The sequence below is a fragment of the Daldinia caldariorum genome (genome assembly GCF_022478825.1).
Source record: "Daldinia caldariorum strain CBS 122874 unplaced genomic scaffold F4812scaffold_1, whole genome shotgun sequence".
NCBI lineage: Eukaryota > Fungi > Ascomycota > Sordariomycetes > Xylariales > Hypoxylaceae > Daldinia > Daldinia caldariorum.
In genome coordinates, this window is record NW_025953037.1 from 1,827,797 (window position 1) to 1,846,090 (window position 18,294).

General features: G+C 48.9%; 6 protein-coding genes across 6 annotated transcripts; 4 read left to right on the plus strand and 2 right to left on the minus strand.

Annotated features, from left to right (window-relative positions):
* Positions 1-2,483: 2,483 nt before the first annotated feature.
* Positions 2,484-4,484, plus strand: F4812DRAFT_454451 (uncharacterized protein; the record flags this gene model as incomplete). Its single annotated transcript, XM_047936648.1, has 3 exons — positions 2,484-2,548; positions 2,617-3,517; positions 3,591-4,484. The coding sequence occupies 3 exons, from the start codon at positions 2,484-2,486 to the stop codon at positions 4,482-4,484; spliced, it is 1,860 nt and encodes a 619-aa protein (XP_047794951.1).
* Positions 4,485-5,869: 1,385 nt separating this feature from the next.
* On the plus strand, positions 5,870-8,245 carry F4812DRAFT_19801 (uncharacterized protein). The gene is made up of 4 exons (XM_047930199.1): positions 5,870-6,311; positions 6,376-6,594; positions 6,654-7,848; positions 7,919-8,245. The coding sequence occupies exons 1-3, from the start codon at positions 6,228-6,230 to the stop codon at positions 7,788-7,790; spliced, it is 1,440 nt and encodes a 479-aa protein (XP_047794952.1). The 5' UTR covers positions 5,870-6,227; the 3' UTR covers positions 7,791-7,848; positions 7,919-8,245.
* Positions 8,246-9,353: 1,108 nt separating this feature from the next.
* On the plus strand, positions 9,354-11,563 carry F4812DRAFT_409743 (uncharacterized protein). The gene is made up of 3 exons (XM_047932463.1): positions 9,354-9,872; positions 10,029-10,340; positions 10,460-11,563. Exons 1-3 carry the CDS (start codon positions 9,763-9,765, stop codon positions 11,049-11,051), a joined length of 1,014 nt encoding a protein of 337 aa, XP_047794953.1. The 5' UTR covers positions 9,354-9,762; the 3' UTR covers positions 11,052-11,563.
* Positions 11,564-11,993: 430 nt separating this feature from the next.
* Positions 11,994-13,997, minus strand: F4812DRAFT_409745 (guanine-N(7)-methyltransferase). Its single transcript, XM_047932464.1, has 2 exons — positions 13,879-13,997; positions 11,994-13,770 (listed from the first exon to the last, which is right to left on the minus strand). The coding sequence occupies exon 2, from the start codon at positions 13,678-13,680 to the stop codon at positions 12,163-12,165; it is 1,518 nt and encodes a 505-aa protein (XP_047794954.1). The 5' UTR covers positions 13,681-13,770; positions 13,879-13,997; the 3' UTR covers positions 11,994-12,162.
* A 440-nt stretch (positions 13,998-14,437) lies between these two features.
* Positions 14,438-16,550, plus strand: F4812DRAFT_464711 (PCI-domain-containing protein; the record flags this gene model as incomplete). The annotated part of the gene is made up of 3 exons (XM_047938371.1): positions 14,438-14,905; positions 14,967-15,802; positions 15,920-16,550. The coding sequence occupies 3 exons, from the start codon at positions 14,438-14,440 to the stop codon at positions 16,116-16,118; spliced, it is 1,503 nt and encodes a 500-aa protein (XP_047794955.1). The 3' UTR covers positions 16,119-16,550.
* Positions 16,551-16,743: 193 nt separating this feature from the next.
* On the minus strand, positions 16,744-18,247 carry F4812DRAFT_454456 (PLP-dependent transferase; the record flags this gene model as incomplete). The annotated part of the gene is made up of 2 exons (XM_047936649.1): positions 16,744-17,795; positions 17,857-18,247. 2 exons carry the CDS (start codon positions 18,245-18,247, stop codon positions 16,744-16,746), a joined length of 1,443 nt encoding a protein of 480 aa, XP_047794956.1.
* Positions 18,248-18,294: the final 47 nt, after the last annotated feature.

The following is an 18,294-nucleotide window of genomic DNA, read 5'->3' on the forward strand; positions in this document are numbered from 1 at the left end:
ATGGTCAACGACCTCGGTAGCTATTAGTGCTGATTGTTTCGGTTCGACGGTTGTTTGTTTGGCCGAACATGATGTTGGTAAGACCCGGAAAACATCAGAGCAATAGAAAACGACCTTCAGGAACCATGCAGATAAGGTCGCAATCTGCTAAGCCAATCGAGCTTGGCGCATGGATCCGCAATTTTCCCTGATCATGTCGGGAATAAGCCACCCGCGACCAGATATAGGTAGAACGATCTAGTGTACTATGTAGAGAGATCGTGATCCTCATGAGGCGGTGACTTTTATCGGTATTCGCCGCCAAGCCTAACGACGGATCTAGCACTTAGATGCCGAATCGGAGTTCACCCCCTACGGAAGCTCGTGGATAATTCGGTAGCCACGTCTTTTGACATGTAACCGAATTCTTTTTTCCCCTTCCGTTTCGAAATATTCTCTTGCTGACGGCTATTATTAGTGAGCGGCAATATCAGATGCCAATATTCTATCCAATTTTCAATGTTCTTTTTTTATTGCATTGTACAATAGTTGTACAGCATGCCAGCTCCGCTCATGGGCGCAAGTCTAGGCTGGCGATGTTGAAGGTAGTATGCATGTCGGCTGTTGTAATAAGAGATGCCTAGAGCCCGGAGCTGAGGTGTAAAATCATATGAAAGGAAAATACATATGTGTGTGTTGCCGACGAACGCAACTCGCAACTCGCACCTGGAACTCCGCACGGCACAACACACCACAATTCTGTCATTCCTGATGATTTAGAAAAGTCTAGGGTTCTTGAATATAATACGTACACGTGGGGAAAGTCTTGGGGTTTCTGTGATCAATATACTCACCCAGATAACCAACACGAAAGGGTCCAGTCGATGTAACAAGTAGGAGAAACAAGTCCGTTTATCGTAGAACTCGAGTCGATGCAGGGACGGGCAATTAAATATATGCAGGTGATGATATTGCAACATGCAACATATGTTATATAAAACTGGTGGCTTTGGTGACGATCAGTCCACCACCACCGCCATCTCCTCCAGAATTATGTACATTGCTGAATTAGTAGACGGGTAGGTAAGTCAGTCTAATACATGACGTACGTATAGCTTAGTTAGTTACCTATAAGTTAGTACAATCCAATAGGTAACGGTCTGTTGACGACATGACATGAAAATCGTCAACTTGCTCTCACCCTTAGGTTGGGTACCTGTTACCTATTAATTTTATCAAAACCTTCCACCGCGTGACTCGCACAACACGAAACAATCTTGAGGTATGCACCTTCAATGTTATGTACAATAATATAATAATACAATACCTACACATAATACACCACCTAACATTAGGTAAATAAATGCATGCAGCCTGCAGGTGCGCATGTGCTATGTACTATGTACCAGAGTACCTTAGCAGCTTAGGAGGGATGTGTACCTAGGTACCTAGGTATTGCATCAAGCGCAAGCGGCGTGCTCCACCCCTGTCTACTTGAGGTAGTGTAAGTGCGACCGGCCGATATCAGGTTCTAAGGGATCCACCTGATTAGGGGCCCGCACACCAAAAATTCTGATGGTGGTTACCCCTTTGGAAAAAAAGTCGAGACGAAAAAGATGGAAAGAAGTTTGATGCACAGCCGCCGCAAAGTGTGGGTTCCTTCTTCGCTTCCACCATTACGGCCCATGCTTCCACGATCCATTACACTGCATGTACCCATGTATCCTGGTATTTTCTCTTTTTCAAGATCTACCACAAGCGTAGATCCTGACCGGCTATCACCGTTTTCTAAAACCCAGCCGATCCAAGGTCCAGTCAAGTTCCATTTTGCCCCTGGCAATCGTAGGTTCAAGGTTGCTTGAGACCCTCTTGACCCTCTTGACCCTCTTGACCCTCCAGCCCTTCTGCCCTTCTGTCCATACAAAGTCTCTTGACTGGTTGATATGTGACTATGCAACGCTGGGCATGAGAGAGAGAGGGAAAAACCTGCCCACGAGCCAGAAAAATGGGACGAGTTGCCCGACGGCGGCGGCGGACTTATCCTCTGCTGGTTGCTGACTACCTCCCGCTTTGCCCGTTCCTATTTGTCGCCTACTTGTCACCTACTTATCGCCTATTATATCGGGCCTGACCCATCCTCAAAGAGAATAAAAAAAAAGCGCCGGTGTCAAGGGGACTACATACTTGATATAACTAAAAGCAGTAGTACCCACACGCTAGGAGTCTACCCTCGTATCCTTGTGTCATACATGTTCCCTGCGAGCTGTCCCACGCTCTTTGTATCTAACTAAGAACGCTAAACCAGCTTGATTCTATTGTTTCAATTATACTTCTTTAATAATCCTGACTCGCCCACCAACAAATTCTCAGAGTCTTACTCCATGACCAATCTTCATCACTTGTCGTTCACACTTCGTGGGCGAAATTCGTTGGCCTGCTCTCCCCCGAGTGCAGGCGTCACTCCCAAAGCAATAATACACGCCGTCGAATCTGTTGAACAGAAAATGCCTTCTTTTAACCCTTTCATTTCGGTAGCTAGCCGGAATGTCTGTACCTTGTTTGAGATACGGTAAGCTGAAGCAGTGTTGACATAAAACCAAAGCTACTCCACGACAACTTACTGAGAATTGGCCGCAGTCTCGAGAACGATTTTATCGTCTTTCGTGGAAACGAGCATGAAGCTTCCGGTCAGCTATTAAAGGGTGTCTTAGTGTTATGCTTAAGAGAATCCTTGAAGGTCGAAGATGTACACTTGCGGCTCATGGGTAGCTGCCGCGTGGCTTGGGTCGACGGAAGGCAAACCCCATCCGGCATTCACAATCAGAAAATGGACAGGACAACCACAATTCTGAGACATACATGGCCACCTTTCGTAGGTGGCACGACACATCACAACGTTTTGGCCCCTGGAAATTACGAATGGCCGTTCGAGTTTCTGTTGCCAGGGGATACCGCCGAGAGCGTTGAGGGGCTCTACCAAACCGGCATCACATACGTCTTAAAAGCCACTATTTCGAGAGGGAAGCTGGCTAAGAACGTCCACGCCTATAAGCGATTTCGAATTATCCGGACCCTGGAACCTGCTGCGCTCGAATTCAACCATGCCATGAGTGTAGAGAACATATGGCCGAACAAGATCGAGTACTCCGTCGTCGTTCCGCAAAAGGCCATTGTTTTTGGTAGTCATGTTCCTCTGGAGATGCGATTTACCCCCCTTCTAAAGGGGTTAGAAATGGGTGCCATTTCGGTCAAACTTATTGAAATCCAGGAATTCAGTGTACAAGGTTACCAAGCTCCAGTCAAAACATACAAGCATGATCGTGATGTTACCTCCTGGAATTTCGAAGTTACTCGCGAGCAGCATTGGCAGGACAATATTGAAGAAACTGGTCAGGAAGGATGGGTCATCAACAAGGAGTTACCCCTCCCTAAGAGGTTAAGCAGATGCATCCAAGACTGCTCAGTTCACGGCATTAAAATCAGGCATAAGCTCAAGCTTACAGTTGCACTACAAAACCCTGATGGCCATATTTCTGAGGTATGATTTTTTTTTTTTCAACTCCCCATTTTAAGTTCCAAACGGAAGGTTGTACTGACAATGGCACGATCAGCTTCGAGCATCATTACCAATTACTATCTTCATCTCGCCAAATATGCCTCTAGACGAAGAAGGCAATCTGGTTTCCCAGACGCCTGATACCCCCGACCAAGTGAACGAGACCGAGTCCTCAGTCATGGCTCCTCCGGGTTACGGAATGCACGTATTAGATCAACTATACGAAGATGTCGATCCTAGCGGAATTATGACCCCGGGCATCCAAAGCGGCGTTAACAGTCCGTTCTACGCGCAATCTCGGGCAGGCTCCTCGGAAAATCTAGCAGCTATGGCTCATGTTCTGGCAGTCCCGCCTGCAGCCCTGTCGTCTAGGTTGCAGAACGTCTCCCTTGATGAATCTCGAAGGAACGAGTCCTTCATCTCGACCGGATCTGGGTCAGGCGCCACAACTCCGTTCAATCATCCGCACGAGAGCGAGCACACTGGGGATTCGTCTCAGGTACATTCGACGCAACTGTCGCGACAGACAAGCGCGGAGGATCATCCGAATCATGTAGGGGGGCACCACACTCCGCCTGAGCATACAGAGTTCTTGGACTTGGAGCAGCTGAGCAAAGTGCCAAGTTATGCAACAGCAACCAGAACACCGCTGCCAAGAACGCAAAGCTACACAGGCCCCATGGCGCTTCCCGATTATTTTACGGCAACAAGTGCGCCGGGCTCTCCAGCTCGAGTAGTAGTGAACGATCCCATGGCAACAATTGCAACAGTCGCGGAGGGCCCACATGCCGGAGCTGCAGCGTCAAGCACTCGATCGAGAAGCGCATCGAGGAGCAGGCACACCAACCGGCATTCAATAGGAGGATTCAGTTTCTTCCCCAGTCACACAGCTGTAGGTGGCACTGACGGCGAACGACGTCTACGACTCATCCAAGGCAGAAGTAGCTAGTTAGCTGTTACGACAGTGTTTCGCAACTGCTACTTTACCATTTGGAAATGCGGCCCAATGTGAGCATTTTTATGGGCTACCAAAGTCATCCGAGCGTAATGTTTATTGGTTTCTCTCATGGTTAGGCGTTTTAATGGCTCAGGGGATATCCACATGTAGATGGTTCGCAGGAAGGTTGGTTTCATCGGGACGGACGGACCACACTTGCATTGAGCGGCGAAATGGCATCTGGTTGCAGGCTTTGAACAAGGAATTGAATTGGCTGGTTTTATTGTGGAGGCACATATCTGAGAATTGCTATATACCCATCATGTTGCTTTTCACCATTGGCATTTAGACACCAAGAGACTCGGCGTAAGGAGGCGATGCCACGCTCCAATCCTGACTTCGGCAAGTTGGAGACCGAAAACAGAACAAATAAAAAGAAAACTTTTTTTTTTCAAAATCTTGACAGTTTCACGGATAATTACGGTTGTGTGCTTGCATGATACCTAATGTATGGAGCGTTGCATGTTGATGTCGTATCGAGCAAAGACCAGAAGGAGAAAAAAAAAAAAAAAAAAAAAAAAAAAAAAAAAAAGGAGGAGCAGAACTTTCTCGCTTGCTGTATACAGTCTCGGGGTTTTGTGGAGAAGGTACTCGGTTGTGGATTACGACATTTGTCTATCCTGAAGCCTCGGTCTGTCCGTAACCGGAATTATCGCATTCGCATTCAGACACTTACACTCACGATGCGTCGATGCCAGGGCTTGGCTATAAGGTCCGTCGGTGTTTGCGATCTGCGGGAATTATCTTCAACCACAGCCGCAAATTCGCAATCTACTAGGAGTTGGACCAGTTTCTATGGGCTTCGGCCAGTGGAATGATGCAAGGCATGGATGGATTATGACATCTCCTATCATCAAATCTTAAGTTAGGTGCTTGGTTAGGTACCTAGGTACCTGTTACACACAACGTATGACGGGTGGGAGGGACCTATCTAATATTACGTACATACATCCACCTAATTGTGTAGGTAATACCTATAATATGTATTGCACCTACCTTCACATACCTACCTCCTACTTACATGTAATTATTACTTGCAGATTTTTATTAACTTATTAACTACTTAGGTACCTAGGTACCTAAGGTTGTTCAGTGCTTACGTACATTAGCACGTAAATGATGTCATCTCTATCACAGGTCCTTTCCTTGTGAGAGGAAGTTGTCAATCACGAACTTGATGTTGTGTGACTGATTCGCTATTTTAATTGGTTCGAGCTGCTAGGTCGAGAACCAACATTTGAGCGCAATAGCCCAAAAAGGGCTTGTTGATGACTTCAGCATCTGTCTTTAACTCGATTAGGCTAGAAAAGAGGTCATAGCTTCTTATAGCATCAAAACCGAAATCAAGCCAGCAAGCGTCACTCTGCCAGGGTTTTGGAAGCGCAGTTGATCGTCGCAGGGGTCCGCGCTCCGCGAATTTCGCATCACGTCCATTGAGACTAATAGTAAACCCCCAACTTTTATTAACAATTATCAATTATCGCGCGTGACAAGAATCCTACAATAGCGTCACCACTACTATCGCGAAAGAATAACCATCACTTTTCAAATAGGAGCTATTCGCAATTGAATCCACCTTGACACCCCGCGACAGCACGCAGTATTCCGGAGCAGTAAAACATCGAAATATATAGTATAACTATATAATATCCCAAGAAGAAAAAAAGAAAAAAAAAGAAAAAAAGGCTGTACATAATGAGCGGCGACAGTCATGCGCTTCCTGTGAGGCAGGCCACAACTCTCAGCGATGAAGCCGTACCGGATGTTGACCCTACTTCGGTGAGCCGCATTTGAAATTCCCTTACCCCTATCTTGGTCGCTAACCCCATTATGATATTCCCAGACTGCCGGTTTACTTGCAGAAAGACTTCAGGCCTGGAAACATGCCGTAGGCTATCTAGAAGACTATGTCGGAGCTGTTGAGAAGGTACATAGAGCGCACGCTAAGGAGTATGAGAAAGTTCTTAAGACGATTTCTCATCCCTTAAGAGAAGGGGCGCATTTCGCCCAGGGTCTCGGTGGTGTGGCCGGTTTCTTTGAAAACATGCGAGTTAACACTCAGGTAAGTTATGGATCTTGGCCTGTCCCTAGGTACTTTGCTTAGTTATCTAACCTTCAAAGGCCATGATCAATTCGAATGCCGAGACCGAAAAGACCCTCAAAGGATCCGTCCTACCAATTCTCGAGCGACTACATAAAGAGATTAAGGCGAAGCATAAGGAAGTTTCCCATGGGGTTGAGAAGAGCGCCAAGGAGATCGAGAAGGCCAGGAATACTACCCAGAAGCATATCGAGCTTCTGGGTCAACAAGCTGCGTCTTTCGAGTCGGCTGGCGGCAAGCTGACCCCTACCGATGACCCATACGTTGTCCGGCGCGGCGTCATCCACAGGCTGAACAAACAGGTTATCGAAGAAAACAATCACCGAAACGATCTTATCGTTATACAGGATGGTTTCAAGGCTTTCGAAGCCCACGTGATACAAGTAGTTCAGCAAGCGATGGATGCTCTCAACCAGGTCGCTGGTGGGCAGGCTGAGAAGACTAGGGCGCTTTACGTCGATATGCTCGGCGCGGCGCAACAAATCCCACCTGACTTTGAGTGGAGCGGGTTTATTACCCGTGAGGGCCACCGGCTGGTCGATCCGAACGACCCGCCTCGGAGCGTGGATGCGATTAACTTCCCAAATCAGGACCACAGTTCAACTAAGCCACTCATCGAAGGTAGTCTGGAACGCAAGTCGCGAAACAAGCTGTCGTGGGGTACGCAATCGGGGTACTATGTCGTGACCCCGTCCAAGTATTTGCACGAATTTAAAGACGACGATAACTTACGACACGACCCGAAGCCGGAACTTTCTATTTTCCTACCAGACGCTGCGATCAGTGCACCATCAGGTGAAAAATTCACTATCAAAGGAAAGGATAAGGGCGGTAGCTTTAGCAGTAAACTCGCTGGCACTTCTGAACTTCATTTTAAAGCCCACTCGGCCGCCGAGGCTCAGAAATGGTATGAGGCCATCTGTATTGCGGCCGGCACATCAGGCGCAGCTTACGAAAGCTCAGCATCGTCGCCAAATGCTAGCCTTCCGGGCTCTGTCAGCGAAAAATCAAAACTCGAGAGGATGAACTCTGGACACAAGGAGCAGGACACAGGTATTATGGGTGGTGACACTGTTAGTAGCCCCACAGCCCTATCGCCTGCGGTAAGTCGACAGAACACTTTCAAGAACGGAGCCGAGAAGAAGTCAACTGCCTAGGGACGCAGCTCGTCTATTGTGCCGAGTTAAAAGAGATTGGAAGTTCTTTGCGGTTGAGGTGAGGGAATTATGAATTACGCGCCAAGAAGGTCTCGGCTTCATGAAGGCTTGCTGAATACAAGCGGAAGGACATTGTCCTAGGCTTCTACGGAAAGTCTGAATAGAACACGGCGAACGTCATCGTGGAGCGCGGCAGTGCGGCTTAAAGCGTGAACGCGATTTAATGGAGGGCAAATGCAAGTTCGATATGCGATATACCTGGGAGCGGGGGTGCCTGGAAGCGTGACCGAATCAGTATGCGTCAGCAATCGAGACCGAAAGGGTATCGTTTATGGGTGGAAGGATGAGGTGGTATTATATCTTCTTACTGTGGCTTTTTGATCTAGTTATTACTTAAGACTTAATAACGTTAATGAATCCGTCTTAAAAATTGTCTATTTTATAGTCATTAAATGAGAGACTATTTGAACATGATCACTCTCTATTCGTAATATCCAACCCGTTATTTGCTTACCTCCCATAGATTAGATTACCCTTGGTCTGTGAGATTTAGAGGGCGACTTTGAGACATGGAGATTGTTAATAATAAACATAAATAAGAAGACTCTTGGTGATCATAAAGCCATGTAAGCGCTAATGTTGGGAACCCATCGGATAGATGCCCATGCCTCGATTTCAATAATGCTCATGTTACTTACTGTACAATATTTGACTCAGCTTGTTACTTTGGAGTTGGTTTCAACAGCCGCCCGATGAATAATAGACGAACTATTTATAGTAAGAGGTAGATAAATCAGCTACAAACAACCATGTATTCCGCACCACGGGGCAACGCGGCTTCAATTGGAACTTATCGACGCCATCGGCTGTTTTGTGTGGGTAAGAGCTATCAGCCTCAGGTGAGAAGCGCATCTGCTGAAAGGTGAGTTTTGATCTGTGATCGTTGGGGGGTCGATGGCCTCTTCATATATGTAATTTACTCGTACATACCTAACATACATCATGGAAAGGCATTGCAGTAACAAGATCATGACTAGGTATGATATGATTTGTTAATTATTGTAAGTAATATTCTCTCCGAAGCTCACGCCTTTTAAGCAATCGTTGATCTTACCTAAATAAATGCCTTACCAATGCAACGCCCTGTCGTGATTCATCTCCTGCCACGATGATGGCGCTAGAGAAGCAGGCTCTGATGTGGCTGTATCCTACGCAGAAGTGAGTGTGAGGTAGGTATTTCGCTCGCTAATACTTCCCCCCAGATCTGCAAGGACAAGAAAGCCCATTCTTTCTTGGCCAAGTACGGGCTTTTCTCCGAGTCCTAGGTAAGTGGTCTTCTGCGGTAAGGCCTCCTGGTTAGCTATCTGGGTTGTTCCTACAACATACTCATACATTAGGTACATATCGTTATTAACATGGCCCTCTTAATAACCCCAGCCTGGGGCATGCATTAGACCACTCGGACTTTTCTTTTTTTATTAATAAAAAAATAAAAAGGCAATGGGGAGAAATAGCTTAGGTAGGTAGGTAGGTAGGTAGGTAGAAATTCCGTAGCCTGCCTCTCTCTTTCGTAAGGGTCCTCTAAGCCTAAGCTGTGTTCTCAAGAATGACCATGTCCTTATATTATTTAGTCCTCCCTTCGCCAGTGACAAGCCCCCCTTTCCCAAAAGATCACTCCAAGCTCCCCGCACATGTGTGTGTGCGTGTGCGAGAGGGACCGTTCGGTGAGGCTCTGATTACTCGTTTTTGCTTGCCTGTTATCTAGAGCCCGTGAGGGTGGATCAACTTAGGTCATCCATGGGCAGCACCCGTAATCGAGACCTCCTTTATCCTCTTCCACCTTCCACCTTCCACCTTCCTTCTTGAACTTCCCGTTGGAAAAAGTAATGACCTCAACCTAGACTTCGTATGCTAAGTATGAGCTACTACTGCTACTTCTTCCTCTTTTAATATTAATAGAATAGCTGCAAAAATGACGAAGCCGTGGGAAGCGTATGAAGCTACTATTAAGGACCTCTATGCCGAAAACACGCTTTCCGTCGTGCGGCAGATCATGATCGATCGGTACGGATTTAAAGCCTCGTGAGGATCAACCTTCCCCTCCCTTTTTCCCTTTCATGTCCATCCCAATTCTATTTCTTGCCGTAATTCTTTCACGCATGTAAATTACCTGGTACCTATGCTGTATCATACACCGGTTGGAGAACTACACGCGTACTAAAACGGGGGGAATTCCAGTGTTAGAGCGTACAGGGGCCGTCTGATCCGCTGGGGCGTCCGCAAGTACAACTGTCGGAAGCGCGCCTCGCCGAGCACCAGTCACAGCAGCACCGACGATGGCAGCAGCTTCACGAGCGGTTCGGACACAGCCTCTCCGATCATGACTGCTGCTGCTACTGCCACTACTACCATTACTACTACCATCGGCGACGCGAGAGCGATCCTGCCTCGCACAGCTATGAAACAAGGAGACAGCTCTGACGGCCACCTCGCCATGCCGCTGCGCATGAACCAGCAGTACAACCCGAGCCACATCTTCAGCGTAGATACGTAGGTCTTTACCCCAGCCAGCCAGCCAGCCAGCCAGCTAAGCTGACGGTCCTGCAATCCTGTTCAAAACTGAGGTCCAATCCACTAACCTGTCCCCCCTTTTTTTCCCCTTCCACTAGTTCGTTCAACTCCAAACCCAATAAAGCCTTCATGTTAGCTCCGCAGGCCAATAACGGCAACAACAGCGGTGGAGGCGGCGGCGGTAGTAGTAGTAGTAATAACGGGCTTCAGTTCGAGTGGGAGACGACAACGTCCGCTGCCCCTTTCCTCAAGAAGGACCCCGACGCTGCTGCTGCGGACCTCGATAATTACGACGGACTCCCGCCGCCGCTGTCACCGTCATCGTCGTCGTCGTACTTCGGCGGTCTTACCGCGTCGATCATCCAGTCGCCCGGGAACAGGAACGGAAGCAACAGACTCTCGTACGGCACCGGGGGGTACGAAGGCCCTGCATCTACTCTCAGCCACCAGCACCACCAGCACCAGTACCAGCACCGGAACACGAACGGGGCGGGCGACGGTCTGACCTATTATAACTCGCCAGGCCACCACCACCACCAACAACAACAGCAGCAGCAGCAGCAAGTCTACAACAGCAGCAGCAGCAGCAGCAGCGGTGCCGTCGTAGGCGTAAACCAGGTCCCCTCGGATATGTCGTTTGTAGCGGGGCCGACTAGAGGGTACTCGCACGAGGGACTGGTCCACAGATAGCGAGCCAGCGAAAAAGAAAGAAACCAACCAAATGCCATTGCCCAGCATAGCCGTAACGAGACGAAGAAACGCGTGTCCTAGGTACCTAAGAATGAGGCGATTATAGTAGGGCAAACTCACGAGCGTCACGATATATTATGTATTTATTTACTTATTTATTTTTTCTCCTCATCGTCAACAGATTGGAGAATAGGAGGGATAGGGGTAGGGAGGGAAAGGGATTTGAATCTTGTCCGGTGTTAGGTAGTTATCCGCGGATAAGATGTACGACAATGGCACAGCGGCAGTGGTAGTGTTACACGAGAAGCACAATGCCACCCGCTACGAGACAAGCCATTGGTTGATGACTTTTCTTTATTACCTATTCATGGCGTTAGTTATACTCATTCTTTTCCTTCACTTTTTTTTTTCGTCTAGTATTTAGCGTATAGCTTGTATGAGTAAGGGCTTAGGGCTATAAAGGGAGGAAGAAAGGGGAAAGGGGAAAGGGGAAAGGGGAAAGGGGAAAGGGGTAGCGGGAGGAGCGGGATGCTGTCGGTTTACAACTGGGACACGAACTACGGGTTCAATGCAGTATAGGAAGATTGTAGAACCATAATGTATGGGATGTGCGGTTATTTTAGATGGTGATATTAAAATAGGGTGGAGAGGTACTATACTTTTTATTCATTATTTCATTGGAATCTTTTGCCCCTTTTGCATTTTGTATAATGATTAGTTATACCTACTCGAGAAGCAACCTAACCACGCGAGATAAACATATCAGCTCAGCCAATAGTAACTTAGCAGTATTTCCGGATATAGAAAGTGGGTATAGGGTATGAGGCAATGCCCTACCTTAGGTAACTGTATTGGACACTGGTGAAATACTCGGTCCTGACGCCATCTTGACTGAATGGGTGTGTATGATGAGCCTTGGTAAGACGTGGTGTTTACAATGTATTAGAGGTAGACATTAAAGCATTTATTGCATTGCTATAGCAGGCCTTATCGTAGCTTTAAGATTCTCGCTCGAGACCCCACAAGTAACACATCCTGTGCCCTATACTAAATTATCCGCTCGTTTCGTTTCCATATGCCTGTTATTCACTAACCGCCCAATGAAATATATCTACACTTTATAGAAACAGAAGGCTAGATAGAAGCTCGCAACCTCCATCTCCTCGGGAGTAACTAGAAGTGGGCCCCTACCTCTCTCACGAACTCCCATACGTTCGCTCAGGGGCCCTAGGATGGGGTCGTCTTTTTCAGCCTCCCAGATCTCATCAAATTTCTGATGGTATTGCAGCTCGAGATTATAGTCTTCTGCTAGGGCACGGAACGCCGGCCAAGGTACGACATATTCCGGAACCTCCTCCACCGCTTCATCAAGGAAGAAACTGTACTTCCATCCGAACGGAGGTCGGAAGATACCGTCCTCGGGGGTTTTACCGGGGAATCTGACCCGATACAAGTCGTTGCCCCACTCTGCCGTTTCCTCAACCTCGCCTTCTTCTTCTTCTTCCTCCTTATCTTTGTCATCCTTGCTGTCACCATCCTTATTTTCGACCGCCTCGCCCTTTTTCTTTTTCGCGAACCACTCGTTGAACTTAACGACTCTATCGCCGATCACATCCGAGTTAGGTATACAGCCTATGAAGCGCCCGCCTTTCTTCAGCGCCCCAGATACGTTCTGTAGCATCATGCGGGCCTTCTCTTCGCTCTCGAATGCGTAATGCATACAAAACATCATGCTCACTATGTCGAACCCACTCTTCCCCATGGGCGAATGATCAAATCCGACTTGGCGGATGATGTCTATGTCACCAATAGACTCGCCGTAACAATCTTTGGCGTAAAAGCGAGCTTCGAATGGCGGAGCCTGATGACGTCCACCCCTATGGCCGCCCCTACCACCTCGTCCGCCGCCACGATTGGTCATATTACGATAACGTTCCTTTGCCTGTTCGATGGAAACATCGGCGGGATCCAATCCCACGTATAGCTGAACTCTCTGTGGCGCTTGTTGCCATTTGCCTAGGTCACCACCTTTTCCACATCCGATATCGAGGACGAGTAGCTCGTGGTCTCTAGCACCGGTCATATCGCGTCCTCGCTCGTGAGCGCCAGGCGTGTGGTCTTCGTCGGGAGAGAATTTTTGTATCAACGTACTCTTGACCCAGTTGTTGAATGATCTTAGTCCCTTGATCCTACTGTCCGTCTTCCTCCAGTCGCGACCCCTTTCCGGAACGGCGTTATAGTGCTGTCTAACAACATCATTGATACCTCTCTGCTCTAGTACGGCCTGCGTAGCTGCGGCTTCGGCAGCCTCGCGTTCGCGCTGCTCGTGGCGCTGGCGGATAGATGATGCTTCCGCTTGAGAGAAGCGCGCACCGCGACCTGGGCGCTTGAGTTTTCGGGGGGCATCGGATGGTGATCTAGAGCGCTGTCGTTTTTTAGCCGGTTCTAGCTTCTTAGCATCAAATGGTTGAGGTAGTTCGTCAATGGAAGGTTCATCCGTATTATTTTCGCGTCGCTTGCTGTTGCTCCTGCTTGGAGATCTGGAATGCTTGTGCCTTTTGGCGGGATCGAGTTGTTTTGCGTCGAAGGGCTGAGGCAGCTCTTCGGTAGTATTGTCGCCTCCTGCCATTGCGGGAGACAAAATAATTTTGATCTTTACTCTTCGTTTGGGACGTGTAGTAATTGGCGTAGGTGAAGTTAACAGATAGATAACCTGACTCTATTGATCTGGGTTAGAACATGCAATTCTATTGGGGTTTGTTTTTGATTATGAAAGAAAAAAGTGATGGGAGATGGGGGGAAAGGAAAGGAAATGGGATGTTATTACAAAGTACGATTTAGGTAGGCACGGATTACAAGAATGCACTCTGCATCTTTACATGCTATGTTAGATAGTAGCTTCCAAAGGTGATACAGAAGCTGAGGAAGGGTCAAAGGATAAAAAAGGTATGCGAAGTCTTGGCATTAAGCTAGTGACAAGCCGGACAGCCGGGGTAACCCAAACCTTACCTTTTTGTACCCAGCACTGCTAAATGAGTGTAAATAAGTACCTGAGAGGTAACTTCTAAATACCTTGAGGCTCTAGAAGGTCCACTAGTGCTCAATGATTGGTTCATTGCCAAAGTTTAGGTTAGGTAGTTGTGAAAGTTACGTCCGCTGATGGCCGCCTGCAGCTGCTTGCTACCGTCGGGAAAACAGCAACAGCTCTTTGATTACCAACTTTAAACTTTATTCAACCTTTTTTATTATTCTCTCCATCTTGTGAGAAGCTTCATTAACGACAGCAACACCACCACGACGGCGATATCGTTTAATCCTTTAGCGGCGGTTCTGCATACTTGGACTTTTCCCTCTTCCCAGTTACTCCTTCGTAATCATCAATCATCATGGGTTCCGACCCCCAGTATGCGAAATGGCCTGCCCTACCTCTAGCCCAGCACGTCTTCACCATCACAAATCCCTACGCTACCAAACCCGCCCAACAAGCTGCAGTTAAGAGCTTACAAGATGGCATTAACGAGTATAAGATGGCCCCTCTGTATAAGTACCTGGCACATCCCATCGACGGCATTCTGAATGCTACCGGTGAGACCTCATCCGCATCAGCACCTGCACCTGCACCTCAGAGGCCCACCGGCCGGAAACCAAGCGCCGCAGGCATGGTCGCTAGCAAGAACGTGGGTGCGACGTTACCTTGGGACGAGGATGTCTACAACAGGTTGAAGGCGGAGAACGACAAGGAGCTAGAGGAGTTCCAGAAGGAGGAGGACGAGGCTGTTGAGCAGGCCGGCGAGACGGAAATCATGGCTGCGAAGGGGAAGCGTGCCGATTTCTTCGCCAAGATTGGAGATAAGGTATTTCTTCTGCTTCGAAACTACTTTGTAAATGTAACTATCGCTAACCGCTTCGCTACAGGACAAGGCGATAGCAGCCTACGAGGATGTCTTCGAGAAGACGGGCATCCTGGGCACCAAGATTGACCTAGTATTGGCAATAATCCGCATGGGTCTATTTTACGGTGACAAGGCTTTGGTAAAGAAGCACGTTGCGCGCGCGAAGACCCTGGTTGAAAGCGGCGGCGACTGGGACCGCCGTAACCGCCTAAAGGCCTACGAGGGCCTGCACCTGTTAACCGTCCGCTCATATAACCTCGCTGCGCCCCTTCTCCTCGACTCCCTGTCGACATTCACCAGTTACGAGCTATGCACATACTCCAACCTCGTCGTGTACTCCGTCCTGGCCGGCTCCGTCTCCCTCAAGCGAGTCGACTTCAAGAGCAAGGTCGTCGACGCCCCCGAGATCAAGGCCATCCTAGGTGCCGACGGCGAGGACAAGCTTCTCGCTCTTTCCGGTGCCATCTCCGCCGGCCCCGGAGCCGAAGACGCCGAGATGGGGGACGCTACTAAGGACACCGTCTCCCCCACGGCGCCTACCAAGATTACAACGGCCGTCAACCTGACGACGCTCGGCACCGGCTCCGATCAGCCCGAGGCCGAGCTCGCCGTCGACTTCTCACCCCTCGCCCAGCTCGTCAACAGCCTGTACAACGGCCACTACAAGCTTTTCTTCCAGGCCCTCGCCCTCGTCGAGGAGCAGTTCCTCACCCAGGACCGCTACCTCTACGAGCACAAGGGCTGGTTCATCCGCGAGATGCGCCTCCGCGCCTACCAGCAGCTGCTGCAGAGCTACCGCGTCGTCGGGCTCGAGAGCATGGCCAACGACTTTGGTATTACCGTCGATTTCCTAGACCGGTACGTTTACCTACCTACCTATCTATATACTTCCTACCTACTGGCTCCCCCCCCTCCAGTCCCCCTTTCCTCTTTTTTGTATAGCTTCTTTAATACTAACCTTTTCCTCCGCTGTAGCGACCTTGCTAAATTCATCGCCGCCGGCCGCATCCCGTGCACCATCGACCGCGTGACCGGCAAGGGCATCATCGAGACGAACCGCCCGGACGACAAGAACAAGCAGTACCAGGACGTAGTCAAGCAGGGCGATCAGCTTATTACCAAGCTGCAGAAGTACGGCCAGGCCGTGCGGCTCCGCGGCAGCGAGAGGGCGTGAGAGCGTAAAAAGAAAAAAAGGTGCCACTAGTAGTGTGAGAAGTGCCTATCCTAACCTAGGTACTTATTTAATAAAGACGAATAGAAGAAGAAGGAAAAGAAAGCCGTCTTAAGATGGCTCTGTTGTTGGTGATGAAGACTAATGTGTGTGCCTGTGCAATAGACATTAATGTAACAATACTAAATCCAAATATACGCGGGCCGAAATCCCGTTTTCTAAGCTCACGATGAGGGGACATTACGCAGTAAAAAGAAGATGGAAATCAATGAGTGAGGTAGGTAGGAGTAATTTTATAAGGTTCGTGATGCGTAGTGGAGAGTATCTATTTAGGTATATACCTTAGGTTAGGTAGGTATCAAAGTCCAAACGCCATATCATACCTAGTATCCTCCTGTTGAGCCAGAGGTGTATAAAGTAGGTGCCTTATAAAGCAGTCGATACGGTCTTTCTTGTAAGTGTCTACGTTGTCATCGTTTTCGCTTCTCTTGCAAATCCCACTCTCCGATAATCTGGCCTTAATCCATCCCCTAACCTAGGTAGGTAATCTAATAACCCAATACTGGCCCCCACATGTTGGCTTAATGCGACGTTCTTCGTCGCTATTCGTTTACTTCTCTATAGGTATCTATCTATACTGGTCCATGAACTCCTTGTGGAACTTCTTGATTGAGCCGACCCACTCAGTGCCGGGTGCCAAGAAGGTGGTGCGGAAGTGCAGGGTGCCCTCAGCCTGACCAAAGCCACTTCCGGGCACGACGCACACACCCGTAGCTTCCAGCAGGCGTATGCAGTAGAACTCATCGGGCGTACGGCCCTCCTTCTTAGCAGCCTCGGCAGCCTTGGGAGGCACGTGGATGGTAGGGAAAATGTACATACTACCTTGGGGTTCGCCACACTCAACGCCTTCCATCTCCTTGAAGGCCTCGTATAACGTGTATGCACGTGACTTGAGGTTATTGTATATGGCATTGTACTCCTCGTTGTAAAGTTCGTACGAGGGCTCACCGGGCTTGGGCGGGTTGACCATAAGTTCGACTAGGCACTGACCGATAACGGGGGCACACAGAGTGATGGAGACGAATTTGTAGATCTGCTCCTCGACCTCGTCCTTGAAGCCGATCAGGTCAAAGTAGCCGCCACGGTGGCCGCACTCGCCGACCATACCCTTGGAGATGGAGTGTAGAGATGCGAGTTCAACGTCATCGTACTTTCCGGGAAACTCCTTTTGTAATTTAAGCAGAACTTGGCGGAAGCTGTGGAATTTACCAATGAAGACATTGGTCTGGTAGACTTCGTCGGCCATGACCACAAGCTTCTCCTCGGCAGCAAACTCTAGGACGGACCGAACATCCTCTTCGGATAGCGAAGCGCCTGTTGGGTTACCCGGGTTGATGATGACGATGGCGCGAACGTCGATGCCATCAGCTTTAGCCTTGCTGTAAGACTCCTTGATGGCCTCATGTGACGTACTCCAGTGAGCGGCCTCGTCGAGATAATACGGAACGCATTTTGCGTTAAGGACGGAGAGCGAAGCGGTGTAGAGCGGATACTGGGGGATAGGTACAAGGACTCCGCTATTGGGAGAGGCGCAGAGGATGTGTAGGAGGGTATTGACGCCCGAAGACGCACCAGCCGAGAGGTAGATATGCGCCGGATCGGCGGGGAAGCCATCTCGTTCTATATTTATCAATTAGGGTGAACGTAGAGTAGAGTAACTTTCAAAGTAGCTAGGACTCACCTTCAAGGAACTTCGCAATGCTTTCCTTGATGACCGGTGCACCAGCGCTGGCGCTATATGCTCCAACACTGCCGACGTGGTCTAAAAGCCATCTTGCCCGTTCAAGCACGTCCGTCTTGTAGCCCAGAGCATTTATCAGAACATCTTCGTGCTCTAGGAGTTTAGGGTTCTCGAGCAAACTCAGGACCTGGCGGAAAAAAGTGATAGGCTTCTGATCAAGCTGCTGAGGGTTGCCGATGTTTGCACTTATAACTTGAGAGAAGGGTAGGGTCTTGTCGCCCTTCTTGAGTCTGGCACGGTACTCCTCGGACTTGACAGCTAGCTCACCACGAACGGCATATTTAGCCTCGACGACGTGCGGGTTGATGTTTCCAATATTGAGTCTAGCCATTGGTGCTTGATGATGAAAATGGCGTTTAGGGGAATGTAGCAGCGGAT